Raw genomic sequence first — 14,286 nt, forward strand, 5'->3', positions numbered from 1 at the left:
ACCAATGGCAATGCTTTTTATACCCTATAACTGAAAGGTACTCGATGTTATCATGATTGTTTGAATATTTATGCCAAATATTGGTAGTATCCAAAGAATTTAATATACAATTTAAGCCCTCAAATTGTCAGAAGATTTGTCAATTCTTTAATTTTAAAAGTAAATCTTTAAGTTAGAAATCAAAAAAATCAGGCCAATCTTTGAATAACAGTGCTGTATGCCGCTTTTATGAAGGGTATCTTAAAGTCGAAGTCCTCAATTATTGAATGGATTTTTTTCTTTATCTGCCTTTTTCACGCTTGCTGTTGTATACAATGAAATATTGGCCAATTATACAAAATACGAAAAGAAAAAACCTAGAGGGGGCTTATATAGAAATTATTTCTTAAATGTATGAAAAGTGAATGCCCCAGAGATAGGGGACCCAGACAAAAAGATGACCTAGAAAACAAATGTCACACTTTCGTCGAACTTAGCGAGTGAAAATTTTAGAAAAATCTTTTTTTTTTCTTTTTTTTATTTATAATCAAATGATGGCCAAATTTAAGAGCAATAAATTTTTCTAAATTTAAATTATGTACATGCACACACACTCACACACTCACGAGTAGAAAAATCCAATTGCAATGCTCAAGCAGCTGTTTCAACCAAACGAAAGTGAAAATTATCTACAAGTTTTTTTTTTTTAACTAGCTGAGAGATGTCAATGGTGCAGCTTGGAAAAATGGCAATCGAGCAACAATAAAAGCAACAGCTGCAATAACTTCCCAAATCATTTGAAGAAGGAGAAGGAGGAGGTTTTGATGGAGGGAGATGGAGGAGTAGGAGAGGATACTATAAAATTTTACACTTCATGGTCAGGCCATAAATAAGACACTGTTCAACTTTTTAACCGGCAACAACATTGGCCACAGTTTGAAGTTAGTTTTTTCCATACATTGATGTTGGTTTTTTTCTTTTTCTTTTAGTTGCATAACCGCTGAACAAGCCCGAAATGTTGCGGTAATACCAACTTATAGTAAAGAAAAAAATATTCAAAGCGCACAAACACGTACGTCAGTATATATGTGTGTAATTGGTGGTAAGCCAACTAAAGAAATGAGAGAGATGGAGCTAACTAGGAGAGAGTGTCCATCTGCATGTCAAATTATGCTACCTAGTAACAATAAGACGAAAAGTATATTCAGTTAGATTAACTGTTTGATTTAAATCGTATGATAACAACTAAAATATAACATGAGACTCGAAGCAGGTAAAACTAAAACTTTAGTTATTGTCGATTTTTAAATTGAAGAACATCTAGGAAACTCAAACGAAATTACTTAAGTCTGGACTGGTTACATATTAGGATATAATATTGTCGATTTTTTTTTTACTTTTCTGACTGGCCTTGCAATTTGCATTTGGTCAACCAACTCGTTTTTTCTTTCATTCAATTCGTGACGTCATTTGACGGAAATGCCTATCCAAAGAAAGTTAATATCGTAGACTTAGTCACGTTTTGCAGGAGGGGGATTATGTATAAAAATAACTTATTAATTTTTTGCGTTGTTGAGTTCATAGTAAATTTAAACTTTTGACCAATCATTAAATTCACTTTTGTTTATTACAAGAATTCCATTACGATTATTTACAAAAATTATATATACAAGTTTGTTGCTTAAGTCTTTTGTTTTCGTAAATTTCATGTTTTTCTTTGAGTTTTTTTTTGTTTTCACATATTTAAATTAGCACACAAATGAACCATTTATGGATTACAAAATCATTTTAGTAAAACCGAACTGGGTTAATTATAATTAGTTGTCATAAAACTAATTTGGCTATAATAAAAACATTTCGGATAATACCAACCTATGCTCAAAACATATGCATTTAAATGCATTTTAAGTTGGTCGTTGTTGTTGTTGTTATATATATTTTTTAATAAAACATTAATTTTGTTGTATTTTTTGTTTATTATTATTTAACACACTGGAACGAAAGTCGCCGCCGCTCAACAACAACAACAACAACAACAGTGTGATGGTGACGCTGACAAAACTTAACGAAAATGAAAGTGTTAAATTTTTTAGCCTTGGTTAAATGTAACTAAGATTTGTTGTTGTTTCTATTACAATCGTCTGTTAATTGGTCTGGCCTTTATATTTATTTAATTGATTGCAAAATATCCAAATGTTAAAATGTAAAGCACAAAATTTCACTTATTATTGCATTCACAGCATTATTGTAAATTTTTGCGATGACTTCGATTAAAACTCTGTTGATGAGTTTTAGTTTTTACTGCCGCGTCTGCTTCCGTATGCCGTTGCTGCCCGAGTTCAACTGAAATTGAAACTGAAAACTGGCAAAAGACAAAAACGACAAGCGACATATCCAATCCAAGACTTGTTGTCGTTGTTGCTTTTATACCCAGCAGTCGCAGCATTAAAAAGTATATTCGATACGAGATAATGCAATTCGAGGTAGAAACCATTTTTGATCTCTTCTCATTATACAGATCCACATAATGCTGAAGGTCAAAAAGGAGAAGTGTGAGAGTTAAGTTAATTTCTAATTAATTTTTAGCTTATTGTTAGATCCCACATTGTATAGGGTATTTTTTATTCGACGCATCCGTCTAAAATATTCGTTGGTTGTTGTCTGTTGTTGTTGATGTTGTCGGAGGCGTCAAAGCCCAGCTTTAGGGGGGCTTTTGGGCTTTTGTTGGCTGCTGCTGCTGCGTTTCGTTTCTTTTTGTGTGTGTGAAAGACTTGGCTTGGCTTAAGTCCACATCGCTGCGGTAGCTGGCAGGCAGTTTTTACTTTCTTTATGCTTTTGTTAGGGTTATTGTCTAAAAAAAAAAGAGCCAAGAGCAAGGCAAGCAAAAGAGAAGCAACGCAAGACAAAAAACCTAAAACGAGGCAAACATTATGAGAAGTTAAAAGTTATATTACAGAGTTTGGGGTACTTAACTTAATACTTACACACATAAATTGCACATCTGAATTAATTACGATTTCTAAGTGGTTCTATCCATCGAATGGCGTTAAAAATTAAAAGCGTAAGACGATCTAGTTACTTTATAAATGCATTTAATTCTATCTTTAATTGACAATTGCAAAGAATTGAGTTTAATTTTAACGCTAAGCTCTAGCATTAATCCATTTAAGATTTACCGAGAGCTCTTTTCCATTTTGTGGTCTTCATTTTGGGTCATAGGTAACTTAGCCAAGTCTCTATTAAATCCATAATTGGAACTTTGAAGTTTTAAAATTTATAGATTTTCCAATATGTAATTTTCGCCAAACACCTTCAAAGTAAACCCCATTGAACTCTACATGGACACCAAAATAGACCTACCCACATAATAATCAGCGGTATGAAAGCTCAATTTTGTTTAAGGTATTCCCCAGCATTATTTTTGCGCAACCTTCAGTTTGTTTTGTTGATTTTTTAAACTCTTCAGTACCCATCCAAATAAGAGTGAATGTTTATTTGTTATTTTTTTTTTTAAGTGAATCATCGATTGGTTGTGGTTTCCCCAAACTTTGTTGGCCTACTTTGAATGCAAATTAAAATTAACAAAAACACATTGGTTAAACAATAAACAGATATAATATATCATTTTTTGTGGGAAAAACGTAGAAAAAATAACTTTTTCCTATGAAATCCTTGAGTTAAATAAAGGGAAACTTGAAATGTATGTAAAACTTTATGTTGAGATAAAGAAAACATGCCTCTAATATTTTATTTATAATTCCAACATTTTGTTTTCTTCTTTTCATTTGTCGTCACTAACGACCGTGAAAATAAAAGAGGCAATGTAGTATGGAGCGTGTGACCAACATAATTAATTGGGTATTCACAAAACAGAAGAGAGAAAAAAAGACTCCATTGACTCAAGACTGGCCCGGCATTTCGAAAAGAGCCATATATATACATACATATGTATGTATGTACTTAGTGTAAGTTGTAGAAAACTTGGCCCATTGTTTGGGCACCTTAAAAGAAAAAGCACATAACAAAAAACTTGTAACAAAAATCTGCACGAATAAAAAGTGGTAATGGGTGAGAAATTATGAATTATAATGTTTTTTCTTGGACTAGCTCTCCTGGGGTTGGAAGCCCTTTGATAAGAATTTACCTACCTTTGTCTTAAAAGCTTCGAGCCAGCTGGTCCTTAGCCTTCAAAGCTTTCTTTATCCCTAGCTTTACAGTAAACCAAAAAGCTTATAACCTAGACGATGGATTTCTTCTAGTTTTTATTTACAATTAAAAGCATTTCTTGATCGAGAGACATTAAATTACATTTGACTTCAGACAGATAAATATGTTAATAACCTTTTCAAGCATTTAGGAATTTGAATTGTTACATTTAGATATATTAATTGTTTAAACACTAGGTAATATCATTTGGATCAACATATCGCTAGTTTGGCAAACTTTTCTTGTTCTTGTTTAAAATTCGTTGACATAAAGCTTGTGCGTGTAAGCTTAAGTACTTAATTTGTTTATAATTATGTAGAGATACTTGTGAACAATTAACGTTTTGGTTTTTTTTTCGTTTGAAGAAGACATAGAACATATTTACAGCATTGCCATAATGATCTTAAAGATACTCATAAAAGACAATCCAATAGATGCAGTTGAGGCTGGCAAAGAGAGCGGGAAAAAGGACACGCGATGAACGATCTATATAGATGGCACGCTTAAGACGCTCTTGGGCTGGCGTTAGCTTTGGTTTCGGTAGCTCTGGTTCGTTCACAACTGGCGGGGGCGGAGGCGGTGGTGGAGCTATAATTGGAGTAAGTATTATGCGTGACTCCTGACGTGGAATCCACGGTCCATCGGCATCCAATGGTGGACGTACAACGCGTCGAGTAGTAGTCACAACCTTAAAAATTAAAGAAAAAAAAACAAAATTTATATAACACAATCTTCTTTTTTGTGAAACTCAAACTCACACGTTTGTTTTTGGTCATCTCATCGAAAATCTTTTCGATTTTCTCGATCTTCTCATCGGCCAAAGGTAACATTGTTGACTTATTTGCACTGGCATTGTTACTTCCTCCCGGTGGAGCGTCGGAATCCTTCTTGGCGCCCGCTGTGCCGCCACCACCGCCTTCACCAGCAACTGGTTTGGGTGGATAAGCCATGGGTTTTGGAATGGGCGTGTCACTTAATACAATATTGATCAAACAGTATTCCATCAGAGCCATAAACACAAAAACCGTACAGACAGACATAAAGGCATCCACCGCCTTCAGATAGGAGACAGGTGGCAGCGATGACTGGGACTTGGCATGCTGCGTGGAGAGTGTCAATAGTGATGTAACACCCAGGGTAACTCTCGCCGGTGCTGCCTCTGGTTTAATCCAAAATGAAACCCATGACATGATCACTATCATGCAGGTTGGAATATAAGTATTGAAAACATAATAGACTAGACGGCGTTTCAAAGTGAATACAACTTCGAGGCAAGTGAAGTTACCAGTCGAATAGACCTGAGTACAATCGGCCGTTTCGTTGCGTATGAGAGCCACTTGGGGAAGTTCAATATTCTCGACTACCAGCGGAGTATTGGGATCCCATTGGAAAATCAAGTCGTCTGTCGTGTGGGACACTAATGACGAAAAGATAACGATAAGAAAGATTAGGACTTCATGTTTAATCTTAACTTACAGCTTTCCATTTGTAATTTGCATTCTTGTGTGTCATGCGGATAAATCGCAAAATTCATAATGCACGACAATTTTAGGGTTAACTTTACCATATATAGTATGGTCTTATCCTTATAAAGCCACATATAATGATTTGGTATGGTCATTGTTTGAAACGTAACCGACTTGGCATTCTTAAAAAATGAATCCGGACGCCACATATTCTTTAGCCAATCCACTTCCAGCAAACGATATTCCTGTGTCATATTCTCCGGCAGCCGTAATCGATGATCCTTCCAGGTTTGAGCGAAAAACACATCTGCGACATAGGTCATTGAGTTCTCATCGATTGAGTCCAAACCCATTACCGTGACATGAAAGTACACAATAGTCGGTTGACCCTCTTTCTTGGGTGGACGCATTTTATCATAACGTTTAATGTCCTCAGGAAGAATATCAGTTATGGCCAGACTTTGTCTACATTAAAGCGAACTTGAAATTTATTTTCAAGAAAATAAAACAACTATCCGTGGGACTTACTGAAACTCTCCTTTGGCATAGTGTTTGAGGCAAATTAAGCAGAGGACTAGAAACATAAGTTGAGCTACCATTTTGGCTGAAGGATGCCTGCTCGTTTAACCTGCAATTGAGGGAATTTATTTTTAAGATTATATACGCTGATGTCCTTCCTGACCTGGTTGAAGGTGGTTTGGCAGAATGGACCTCGACCTTGCTCATTTTTAAGCAGATCAAAGGACAAAAAGGCGCCCCTTCAAAAATGTTCGATGTCACTTTGACATTGACAATGCATCGAGAGCAAACGATTGACACGGAATAATAAAAATAGCAACAATTATGCTGCTTACCGATGTAAATAAAATAGACATACAAAAGAAAATTTCCTCCGCCCATAGCCTCGGCATTGGCATAGATGGCAACCCTGGCGGCGCATCCTTCTACCCCTTCTCCGACAACAACAACAACAACTAAACCCACACACACAAACACAATACCCGACTTAATACACAATTAAAGCCACTCGAAGACGGGTCTGGGTCTGCCTCACTGCCGCGCTTTAAGTGCCCCACGCGCGCCATTTGCTTTTCTTCTATGCCCCACGCCAGTGAGAAAGGAAATAAAAGAATCTGAATATGTACAGAAAGAGCTAGAGACATAGCGAAAGAGAGAGCGAGCAAAAGAAGAGCCCATTAGACAAGGACAATTGTCGAGCCACTTCTGCGTCTGCAAAATGCTCCTTGAGTTCGGGTTTTACTATTATTTATGTTTAGTTATTTCATTTAATTAATGTGCAAAATTAGGACAACTTATTTTCGAAAATAGTCGAAATAAATATTGATTAGCATTTTAATTTTCATTGGGATTCATAAAATATTTTCATTCGAAAATAAACAGCATGTTTAAAACTTCTATCTAATTGTACATGTGTTAATTCACATCAATCAGTTAAGATAAGAAATGAATTCGAGGAAAATAAAAATGTACTTTATCGTGCAAGTTTATTTAATGATCTTAGAAATTAGCTATATATTTTAATTATTATTTACTTAATTCTATTGTAATTTATAAACAATTCGAATAAAAGTCACTTTTATAATTGTTTTAACGCTCTGAGACTTCTTGAAAAGAAAAATCACGAGCCTTTGGGGTTTATACAAATGTTTTTTTTTTTAATTCGAATTCTAAACAATAAAAAGATATGAAGACAGAAAAGAAAATTTTTAAAAAAGTAGTTCGCAAAAAAGAGAACTACCAAAAAGAAATTACATTTAATGAAAAGTCCTTGAGGTGTATAGAATTCTAAAGAATTCAAATGACTATAAAAGAAAGCCCTTAAATTATCATAAACTTAATGTATATTTTTTTTTACCGATAAGTTTACTCTTAAGATTTTATACTTCTTGATTATTCACGTTTTTAATTGATTTTCAAACCCAGGAGAGAGATACAAAAATTTTCACAGGCTGTTACATAACCATCAGCTAGATATTCGATTGAACATTTTAGTTTCGTTTTTCCTTTTTTTCCAATTTCAACACACGGTTAGTAGAGCCAAACAATTGTTTATGAAACTTTATGTTTTAAATTTTTGCTGTATTAAATATTTTGCAATAAATTTTTGTAAACAAGTTAAATATTTGCACTGATATTAGCTTTTCTTTTTTGGAAACCGTTTTTCACGTCTTTACAGTTCGAACTTTCGCTGACAACTGACAGTCAGAGGCTTGGAATTTGAATTTAAACGTGAACCGTGCAAGTTCAGCAACTAAGAAGGAGGAGCAGGATGCAGAATGTGCTCGATGATGAGCACGATGAGGTTGATGCTGCTAATGGCGATGATGATGATGATGGGGATGATGAAAATGTATGAGAGCTAAGCAAAAGTGAAAGGCAAGACATGTCTTTAATTCTTTGTTTTTTATGGAATGCGGGAAAGACATATCTAATACGTCTATATATAGGACAGTCAAACATCAACCCTGCCAGGGATGGCATCCAATGAACAGATACATATATACGCCTGTTTGTCTTGTCTCAGTCACTTAACATAATTTTTTGAAGTACTTTGGCATTGCGTATGCCATGCATAATCTGCACTAGGGGATTCTGTCGTCATCGACAATATGCACAATATGTAAGAAGAATGCCAGGACCTTCAACGTGCCAGTTTTATGCACAAAATTTGTTTTAATTTTCTCCATCGATTTTTAAAGCAATTGTAAATTTAAGAATGTTTATTTGTATCTGCTGTTGGTTGCACTTGTTCGACACTTTGTCTGTTCTTTTGTGGGGCACAAAATTTCCAATCAATTTCGCTTGTTAGTCGCTTTGAAACAACTTTCGACTCTCAAGTGGGATTCATGAGTGGGCATTTTTGTCGCAGCGAATTTGGTTTTGTTTCTTTTTGTCGCAAGAGACAGAAGTAAGTGGCATAAATAAGCTGGCTAATGAATGCTTTGGGCATTGTAGTCGTAATCTGGAGTAAGCTCTCCGTTCTTGTTGACGGCATGGCGAAACGGGCGAACAAATGTTAATGGGATGATAAAAAAGCGAGAGATTGTAAATGAATACATAAATTAATTAAAAAATTAATTATAATTATAAATTATAAAAAAAGACAAATAGTTTAGATTAGGCATTTAGCAGATTGACATACCCAACTATAGTAACATTGATGGCAGTTTTACAGTTTCTGGGCGTTACATAAGTATACAGTCTTATAATATTCTAATTACTATATTAAAATTAAGCATTTGTGTATTTATTTGTGATTAAAATTTCGCATGTCAGCCTCAAACCAATATTACCTGCTAAACGACAAGGTCGATTTTTAATAACCTTGGAATAGCTCAGCCCCATTTGGTAGTCACTTTGCATATATGTATGTACATACATATGTATGAGCAAAATGGGTGTATTTATGTCTTGCTTCTTCTCTTACCAAAGTCCACTCAACGCCTTGGTGCACTACTTGAACACTGCAACACATCCTTTTTGGCCTCAAAACAACAACAAGTCATCATCATCATCATTGCCTCGGTCGTTATTAAATTATCTCTGATGCGATAATAACACACTTAAGTTACTAGCTTTTTCCATCCCCCTCCACAATCTTCCCCAGCACACCCAAAGTCGAATCCCCACAGTCCTTTATTTCGCCTTTAACTATAAAAAGCCGCTGATTTTTCTATAGTTTATTCGAATGCAGTCGAGCTTGATGGTTGCCTCGGCTTTTTGGATCCACAGACCTGAGTGCTCGTGCACGCTTTTCAAAAACTATAGACGCCCTCCTTCTGCCACAACCTTCCGCCGCTACTTCCAGCACCACCTCCTCCCCAAAGTGGGGCTCTTAAATTTTCTGCTGAGGGCAGCAGCAACATCAGGGCATCAGGGCTCTGCGGCTGCTGCAAAAGGTTTTTTTTTTTTATACGAGTATTTTTGTCTCATTCTCAACTTGGCTTTTCACAATCATTGCGTCATTGAAATTTTCTCAAAAATATATTATACAAAAAAACAAAACTTTCTATTTTCGACAAAATATCTTTGAAGCTAACGCAAAGATTTAGTGACGTCAAAAAAGTGCGCGATAACGAAGGTCGTAAGCATTTGAAACAAAGAAAAAACCTTGCTTGTAGACAACGCAAAGAAATTAATTGCAATCTGAATATCATAAAACAAAAGCCAAATGTTGCTTGGAGGTATTATTCAGGTTTGTAGAGACTTCAAGAGAAGGAAGTCGTGAAAAACGAATCGAAAGAATCTCAAATTGCCCAAACATTATAAATAGTTAATAAGAGTACAGGAGCTAAAACAGCAAAGCAAATAGATGCTAACTAATTAATATAAATTTGTATTAAAGATCGTTCTGTGACTTGTTCTCAATGTGTATTAGATTGCTGGTAGTCTATGTATTCATCAGTCACTTATATGCCGACATAAACTTTTGAATAGTTAATAAGCAACCGCTTTGTCTCCCATATAAGGGGAGAAAAAAAGGAAGCATACGTCACAAAACACTGACCCATATTCGTCGAAGGATACGGAAGTTTTAGTGAATGGGAAATGCTCCCTAACTCCCGAATGGTAGCCACTTCATTCATGAATAGGAACCCATCTCTTTCTCCTGATAAACCGCGAGGACATTGAACCGCTTTCGAAATGTTAATAAGGGGAGTTTCTTGTGTCTTCAGCATTCATACATATATTGTATGCATACACATATGTTGAGAATGGGGGTAGCACTCCCCAAAAAACTAAGCAACAGTTGATATCAGAGAGGCTGAGACACAGAGAGAATGAGCAAATGATTATCTCTCTATCTCTCTCAGGTGGGCGGCATCATTGTTGACAAACAAAACCTGTAGCCTCAGTGGCACCAGGAAACACGTGTGCGGTTTTTGGCTCTCCACGAAACGAGAGATTTGTCCGAGACTTGTGGCATGGTGTGGGTGGTTCCAGACCACCCCAAACGACCTCGACGCATGCGCTTCTCCGATGCCAGCCAGCTGGAGCGGCGAGCTGTGACGTATTTATTGATTTTTACCCTATCATATAGACGCCTATCAAGCCAGTTGCATACACGCACAATAGCCCGCTGCGAAAAATGCATTAAAAATAAATAATCAGCATTTCAAAGAAATTTTTTCTTAAATTTCTGTATTTTTTCTAATCTTTAAGGCGCCTGAAAGGGAGAAGATTACCCTAGGCGGTGACAAAATGATTAAACTGCGACCATATGTGCCCTCGAAACGCATTGCCATACGGGATTCATCAATTGATGAGGACATCAGTGATGATGTGGACGATGAGGTCTTCATCAAGGATGCCAGATCGGCCAAGGTTAGTCAGTTAAAAGGTTCCTCTAATCAGAAGAACAAATGCAATGGAAGTTTTCTACTTTTAGCGAAGTGAAGAGCAGGGCTTGAAGCGTCCCTTGATGGCACCACGACGTAAACACAGCTCGGGTTCCACAGATTCTGGACCCATTATGAAACAGCACAAGCGGCGTCGATGTTGTCGTTGCTGTGAGCCCTTCTGCTATGCTTTGGCTGCTTTGACTGTGCTGTGCGCCCTGCTCAGTTTGGCTGCCCTTATGTTGACACTCTTCCCCCTGCCTCTGCAAAGAATTAAGCATTGGTGGCGTCAGGATCCGCAATTTGGTGGTATTACAAACGTTGCTTACGGCAGTAGTATGGGCAGTGAATTTGTTCCTTGCACTCAGATCAGTGTACAAAAGCGTTGGACTCGCAGTCTAGCGCGAATGAATAGTGAGAGCCCATTGCGGGCAGCGGATCTCAATGGAGATGGCATACAGGATGTGATATTTGGATATGGTGTTGATGATAATATCCACTATGAGGGCATTCCCCTGCCGCGTTGCAAATCTGCCCAGCAAAATGACGAGGTACCATGTGAAGGAGGCGTTGTAGCCCTCAACGGACGAGATGGCTCCACGTTGTGGCAATCGTGGAGTGTGGCGAATGTTTTCTCTCTGCATTGCAACGCAGATGTCGATGGTGACGGGGGCACAGACTGTGTGGCTGCAGGACGTTTGGGTGTAAGTATATCTATCTGTTACACCTTAAGGCAAACTTTTTATTTTTGCTTCCGTGTCAGATGATTTATGCAATTAATGGACGAACTGGTACGGTTATTTGGACCTTTCATGAACTGGAAGTTGAAACGAATTCGCCCATTGTGATGGATTTGTATACCATCAATGTGCTTAGGGATTTGGATGAAGATGGTGTACCAGAGCTCATCGCTGCACATCTGGAGGAACGTGAAGAATCGAAGGCTGGTCACATTAAGCTGATCTCGGGCAAAACTGGCAAAGTGATTCGTACTATACCCACACCCTATCGTGAGGAGATGTTTGTACCCATTCAATTAATAACACAAGCTGATGGCACCGAATTACTATTGATTCTAACCGGCGGACAAAATACACCCGGAGGTGTCTATTCCTTGAGATTACATTCCCTTATGGCTCATACAAGTGAGAAGCATTTCACTCCTCTATATAGGCAGACGGGTTCAGGTCTCATGGTTAGTAAACCTTTTCTTGATTTCTTTTGAATGGCTTTCCAAATGTTACTTTTCTTTTTCTTTGATTAGGTTCCCGCAGTGCTTAGTGATCTTAATGGCGATGGCGTTGCCGATGTTATCGTTGCTGCTTTCAATAGTTCGGTTTATGCATTTGATGGTAAAAACTATAGCATGATGTGGAACTACACGTTCCCGGTTAGTGAATGCGTCAGTGCCATTGTGCCGGGTCATTTCAACCACGATAACGTCACGGATTTTATGGTTAAATACAATATGGGTCCTGGTTTCCCAGTCTATTACTACTCTCAGACGACAATTTTGGATGGACGCACTGGCCAGCCGCTGCTCAATGCCATGATGTTGGATGCTGGTGGGGCAAATAGCCTGTTGGGTGGCGTGTCTATATCCCAGAGTTTTGGCGGTGATTTCTATTTGCATTGGCAACTCCAATGCCGAAATCGTCCAAATGCAAGAGATGCCTATGAATTTGTACCCGATAGCGATTTTATACTTCAAGCCCGGGCCGATACCTGTCGGTTGAGGTATAATGAATCTACTGTATTGAAACTTTATGCCATAGCGAGGCATATAGAGCCACCTGGAGCTGATCTCTTTAGCACAGATGATTTGGAAGTACAATTGAATCGCACACAAAGGCCGGCAGCTACGGGCAAACAGTCACCACTAAAGCATCCAAAGCTTCTCAAGAAATTACTGGCTAATCGGGAGCAATTACTTCGGGAAGCAGGAGGTAACACCGAGAGATCGAAACATCATAAGCATGCGCTTCTTGAGCAGCAATTGCAAGAACTTTTGCCTCAAGAGTTGCCGAACGATAACTTCGGTGGTTTTCTTAAGGAGCAGCAGCAGCCTTACAAGGAATTTGTAAGTTATCTATAGAGGATATTACCTTATAATTTTACTTCATAATTGAGGTTTTTTGTAGAGGGACTATGAAAGTGGGCCAGCAGCTATACAACCGGTGGACAATCCAAATCCCATGCGTGTGCCCGAGGAATATGAACTGGTGTACAATGATGAAGTGCCTCAGCTGTTGGGCGATCAAAACGAACGACCCATACACTTACGAAGCAAATATCCCAGTGAAATTAGTCGGGATGTGCGTAGCGGCAACTTGGATGTAAGCTCATCGACAACCAGTTTACCCTTTGCGGGACAATCTCCCGTTAGTCTATGGGATCTTGAGTTGGACAATGAGAAGATAGAACGGCAACAAGAAGCAGATGAAGCCGATGCCAGCCAAACTCATAAACGAAGACGTCGGCGTCAGCGCCGAGAGGAAGACTCTTCCACAGCCAGCACGACAACTAGTCGAACTAGAGAAAATGTATCTGATTCCTCGAATTCGGCAGGCTGGTATCTAGCATCTATTTCATCCACCGGTGTGCTGCTCAAAGCCTTGAGCAATCTCACATCCTCAATAGACTTTGCCTTTGTGCTAAACATAAGGGAATCGGAGGCGTATCCACCGCTGTTCTCGCCGCAGGATCTCAGCTGTGTCGAAGAGAAGATAAGCGCCTATAAGAGTATGTAATCAAATTTCAAGATTATTTCACGTATTAACGTTTCTATTCTAGCCTACACCATGGACAATTTGCGCGTCTTACGCAAACAATTCCTCAAGCAGTGCCTCAGCGAGCGCCTGGTGGATTCTGAACCCGCCTTGCCAAAATATGAGTCCCAGTTAATAGTTACAAGGATTGGGATTACCTGCACCTGCCGCTCGCTTCAACCAGGTGAAGTTTGCTCCGAGCTGGATCACATTGATGCCCAGCGTTGGACCGAGTTCATGGGCAATGATGGACATGGTTACTACACTAATAACTAGGCGGCTCTCGCCCAACATCTATCTAAATGTCTTTCTATCTCACAGTCTCAACTAAACAGTAACTATTGTAATTTATCCTCACTTTTGTGTGTTGTGAGGTTTCTTGTAATTGTAACAGTATTTACATGTGTATTTGTGTATATTTTATGAGTTTTTTTTAAACAATTAAATCTAATCGAAACATACAAAACAAAAAATCGCGCGACACATTTGAGTTTCGACTATTTTGAA

At 38.0% G+C, this 14,286-nt stretch overlaps 2 protein-coding genes across 5 annotated transcripts; one reads left to right on the top strand and one right to left on the bottom strand.

The window, feature by feature from the left end:
* Positions 1-4,217: 4,217 nt before the first annotated feature.
* Positions 4,218-14,260, bottom strand: LOC6649567 (glycine receptor subunit alpha-4). 4 transcript variants are annotated; one of them, XM_047009306.1, is made up of 5 exons: positions 14,242-14,260; positions 6,180-6,279; positions 5,662-6,116; positions 4,944-5,602; positions 4,218-4,873 (listed from the first exon to the last, which is right to left on the bottom strand). In XM_047009306.1, exons 2-5 carry the CDS (start codon positions 6,248-6,250, stop codon positions 4,589-4,591), a joined length of 1,470 nt encoding a protein of 489 aa, XP_046865262.1. In that variant the 5' UTR covers positions 6,251-6,279; positions 14,242-14,260; the 3' UTR covers positions 4,218-4,588. The 4 variants fall into 4 exon arrangements, with proteins under 4 accessions (XP_046865262.1, XP_046865261.1, XP_046865263.1 ...); XM_047009305.1 differs by lacking the exon at positions 14,242-14,260 and adding an exon at positions 14,138-14,214; XM_047009307.1 differs by lacking the exon at positions 14,242-14,260 and adding an exon at positions 14,181-14,196.
* Positions 9,674-14,055, top strand: LOC6649569. The gene is made up of 7 exons (XM_002072357.4): positions 9,674-9,867; positions 10,836-10,997; positions 11,062-11,715; positions 11,775-12,206; positions 12,276-13,091; positions 13,153-13,753; positions 13,805-14,055. The coding sequence occupies exons 1-7, from the start codon at positions 9,844-9,846 to the stop codon at positions 14,053-14,055; spliced, it is 2,940 nt and encodes a 979-aa protein (XP_002072393.2). The 5' UTR covers positions 9,674-9,843.
* Positions 14,261-14,286: the final 26 nt, after the last annotated feature.

This window comes from Drosophila willistoni, chromosome 3R (assembly GCF_018902025.1).
Source record: "Drosophila willistoni isolate 14030-0811.24 chromosome 3R, UCI_dwil_1.1, whole genome shotgun sequence".
Classification (NCBI taxonomy): domain Eukaryota; kingdom Metazoa; phylum Arthropoda; class Insecta; order Diptera; family Drosophilidae; genus Drosophila; species Drosophila willistoni.

Bases quoted from the DNA above. Each gene is read 5' to 3' on its own strand.
- LOC6649569 (XM_002072357.4), top strand. From the start codon at position 9,844: ATGTTGCTTGGAGGTATTATTCAG. The intron at 10,998-11,061 runs GTTAGTCAGTTA...TTCTACTTTTAG, and splicing joins AGGATGCCAGATCGGCCAAG to CGAAGTGAAGAGCAGGGCTT. The intron at 12,207-12,275 runs GTTAGTAAACCT...TTCTTTGATTAG, and splicing joins AGACGGGTTCAGGTCTCATG to GTTCCCGCAGTGCTTAGTGA.
- LOC6649567 (XM_047009306.1), bottom strand. From the start codon at position 6,250: ATGGTAGCTCAACTTATGTTTCTAGTCCTCTGCTTAATTTGCCTCAAA. The intron at 6,117-6,179 runs GTAAGTCCCACG...GCTTTAATGTAG, and splicing joins TATGCCAAAGGAGAGTTTCA to ACAAAGTCTGGCCATAACTG. The intron at 4,874-4,943 runs GTGAGTTTGAGT...TTAATTTTTAAG, and splicing joins AGATGACCAAAAACAAACGT to GTTGTGACTACTACTCGACG.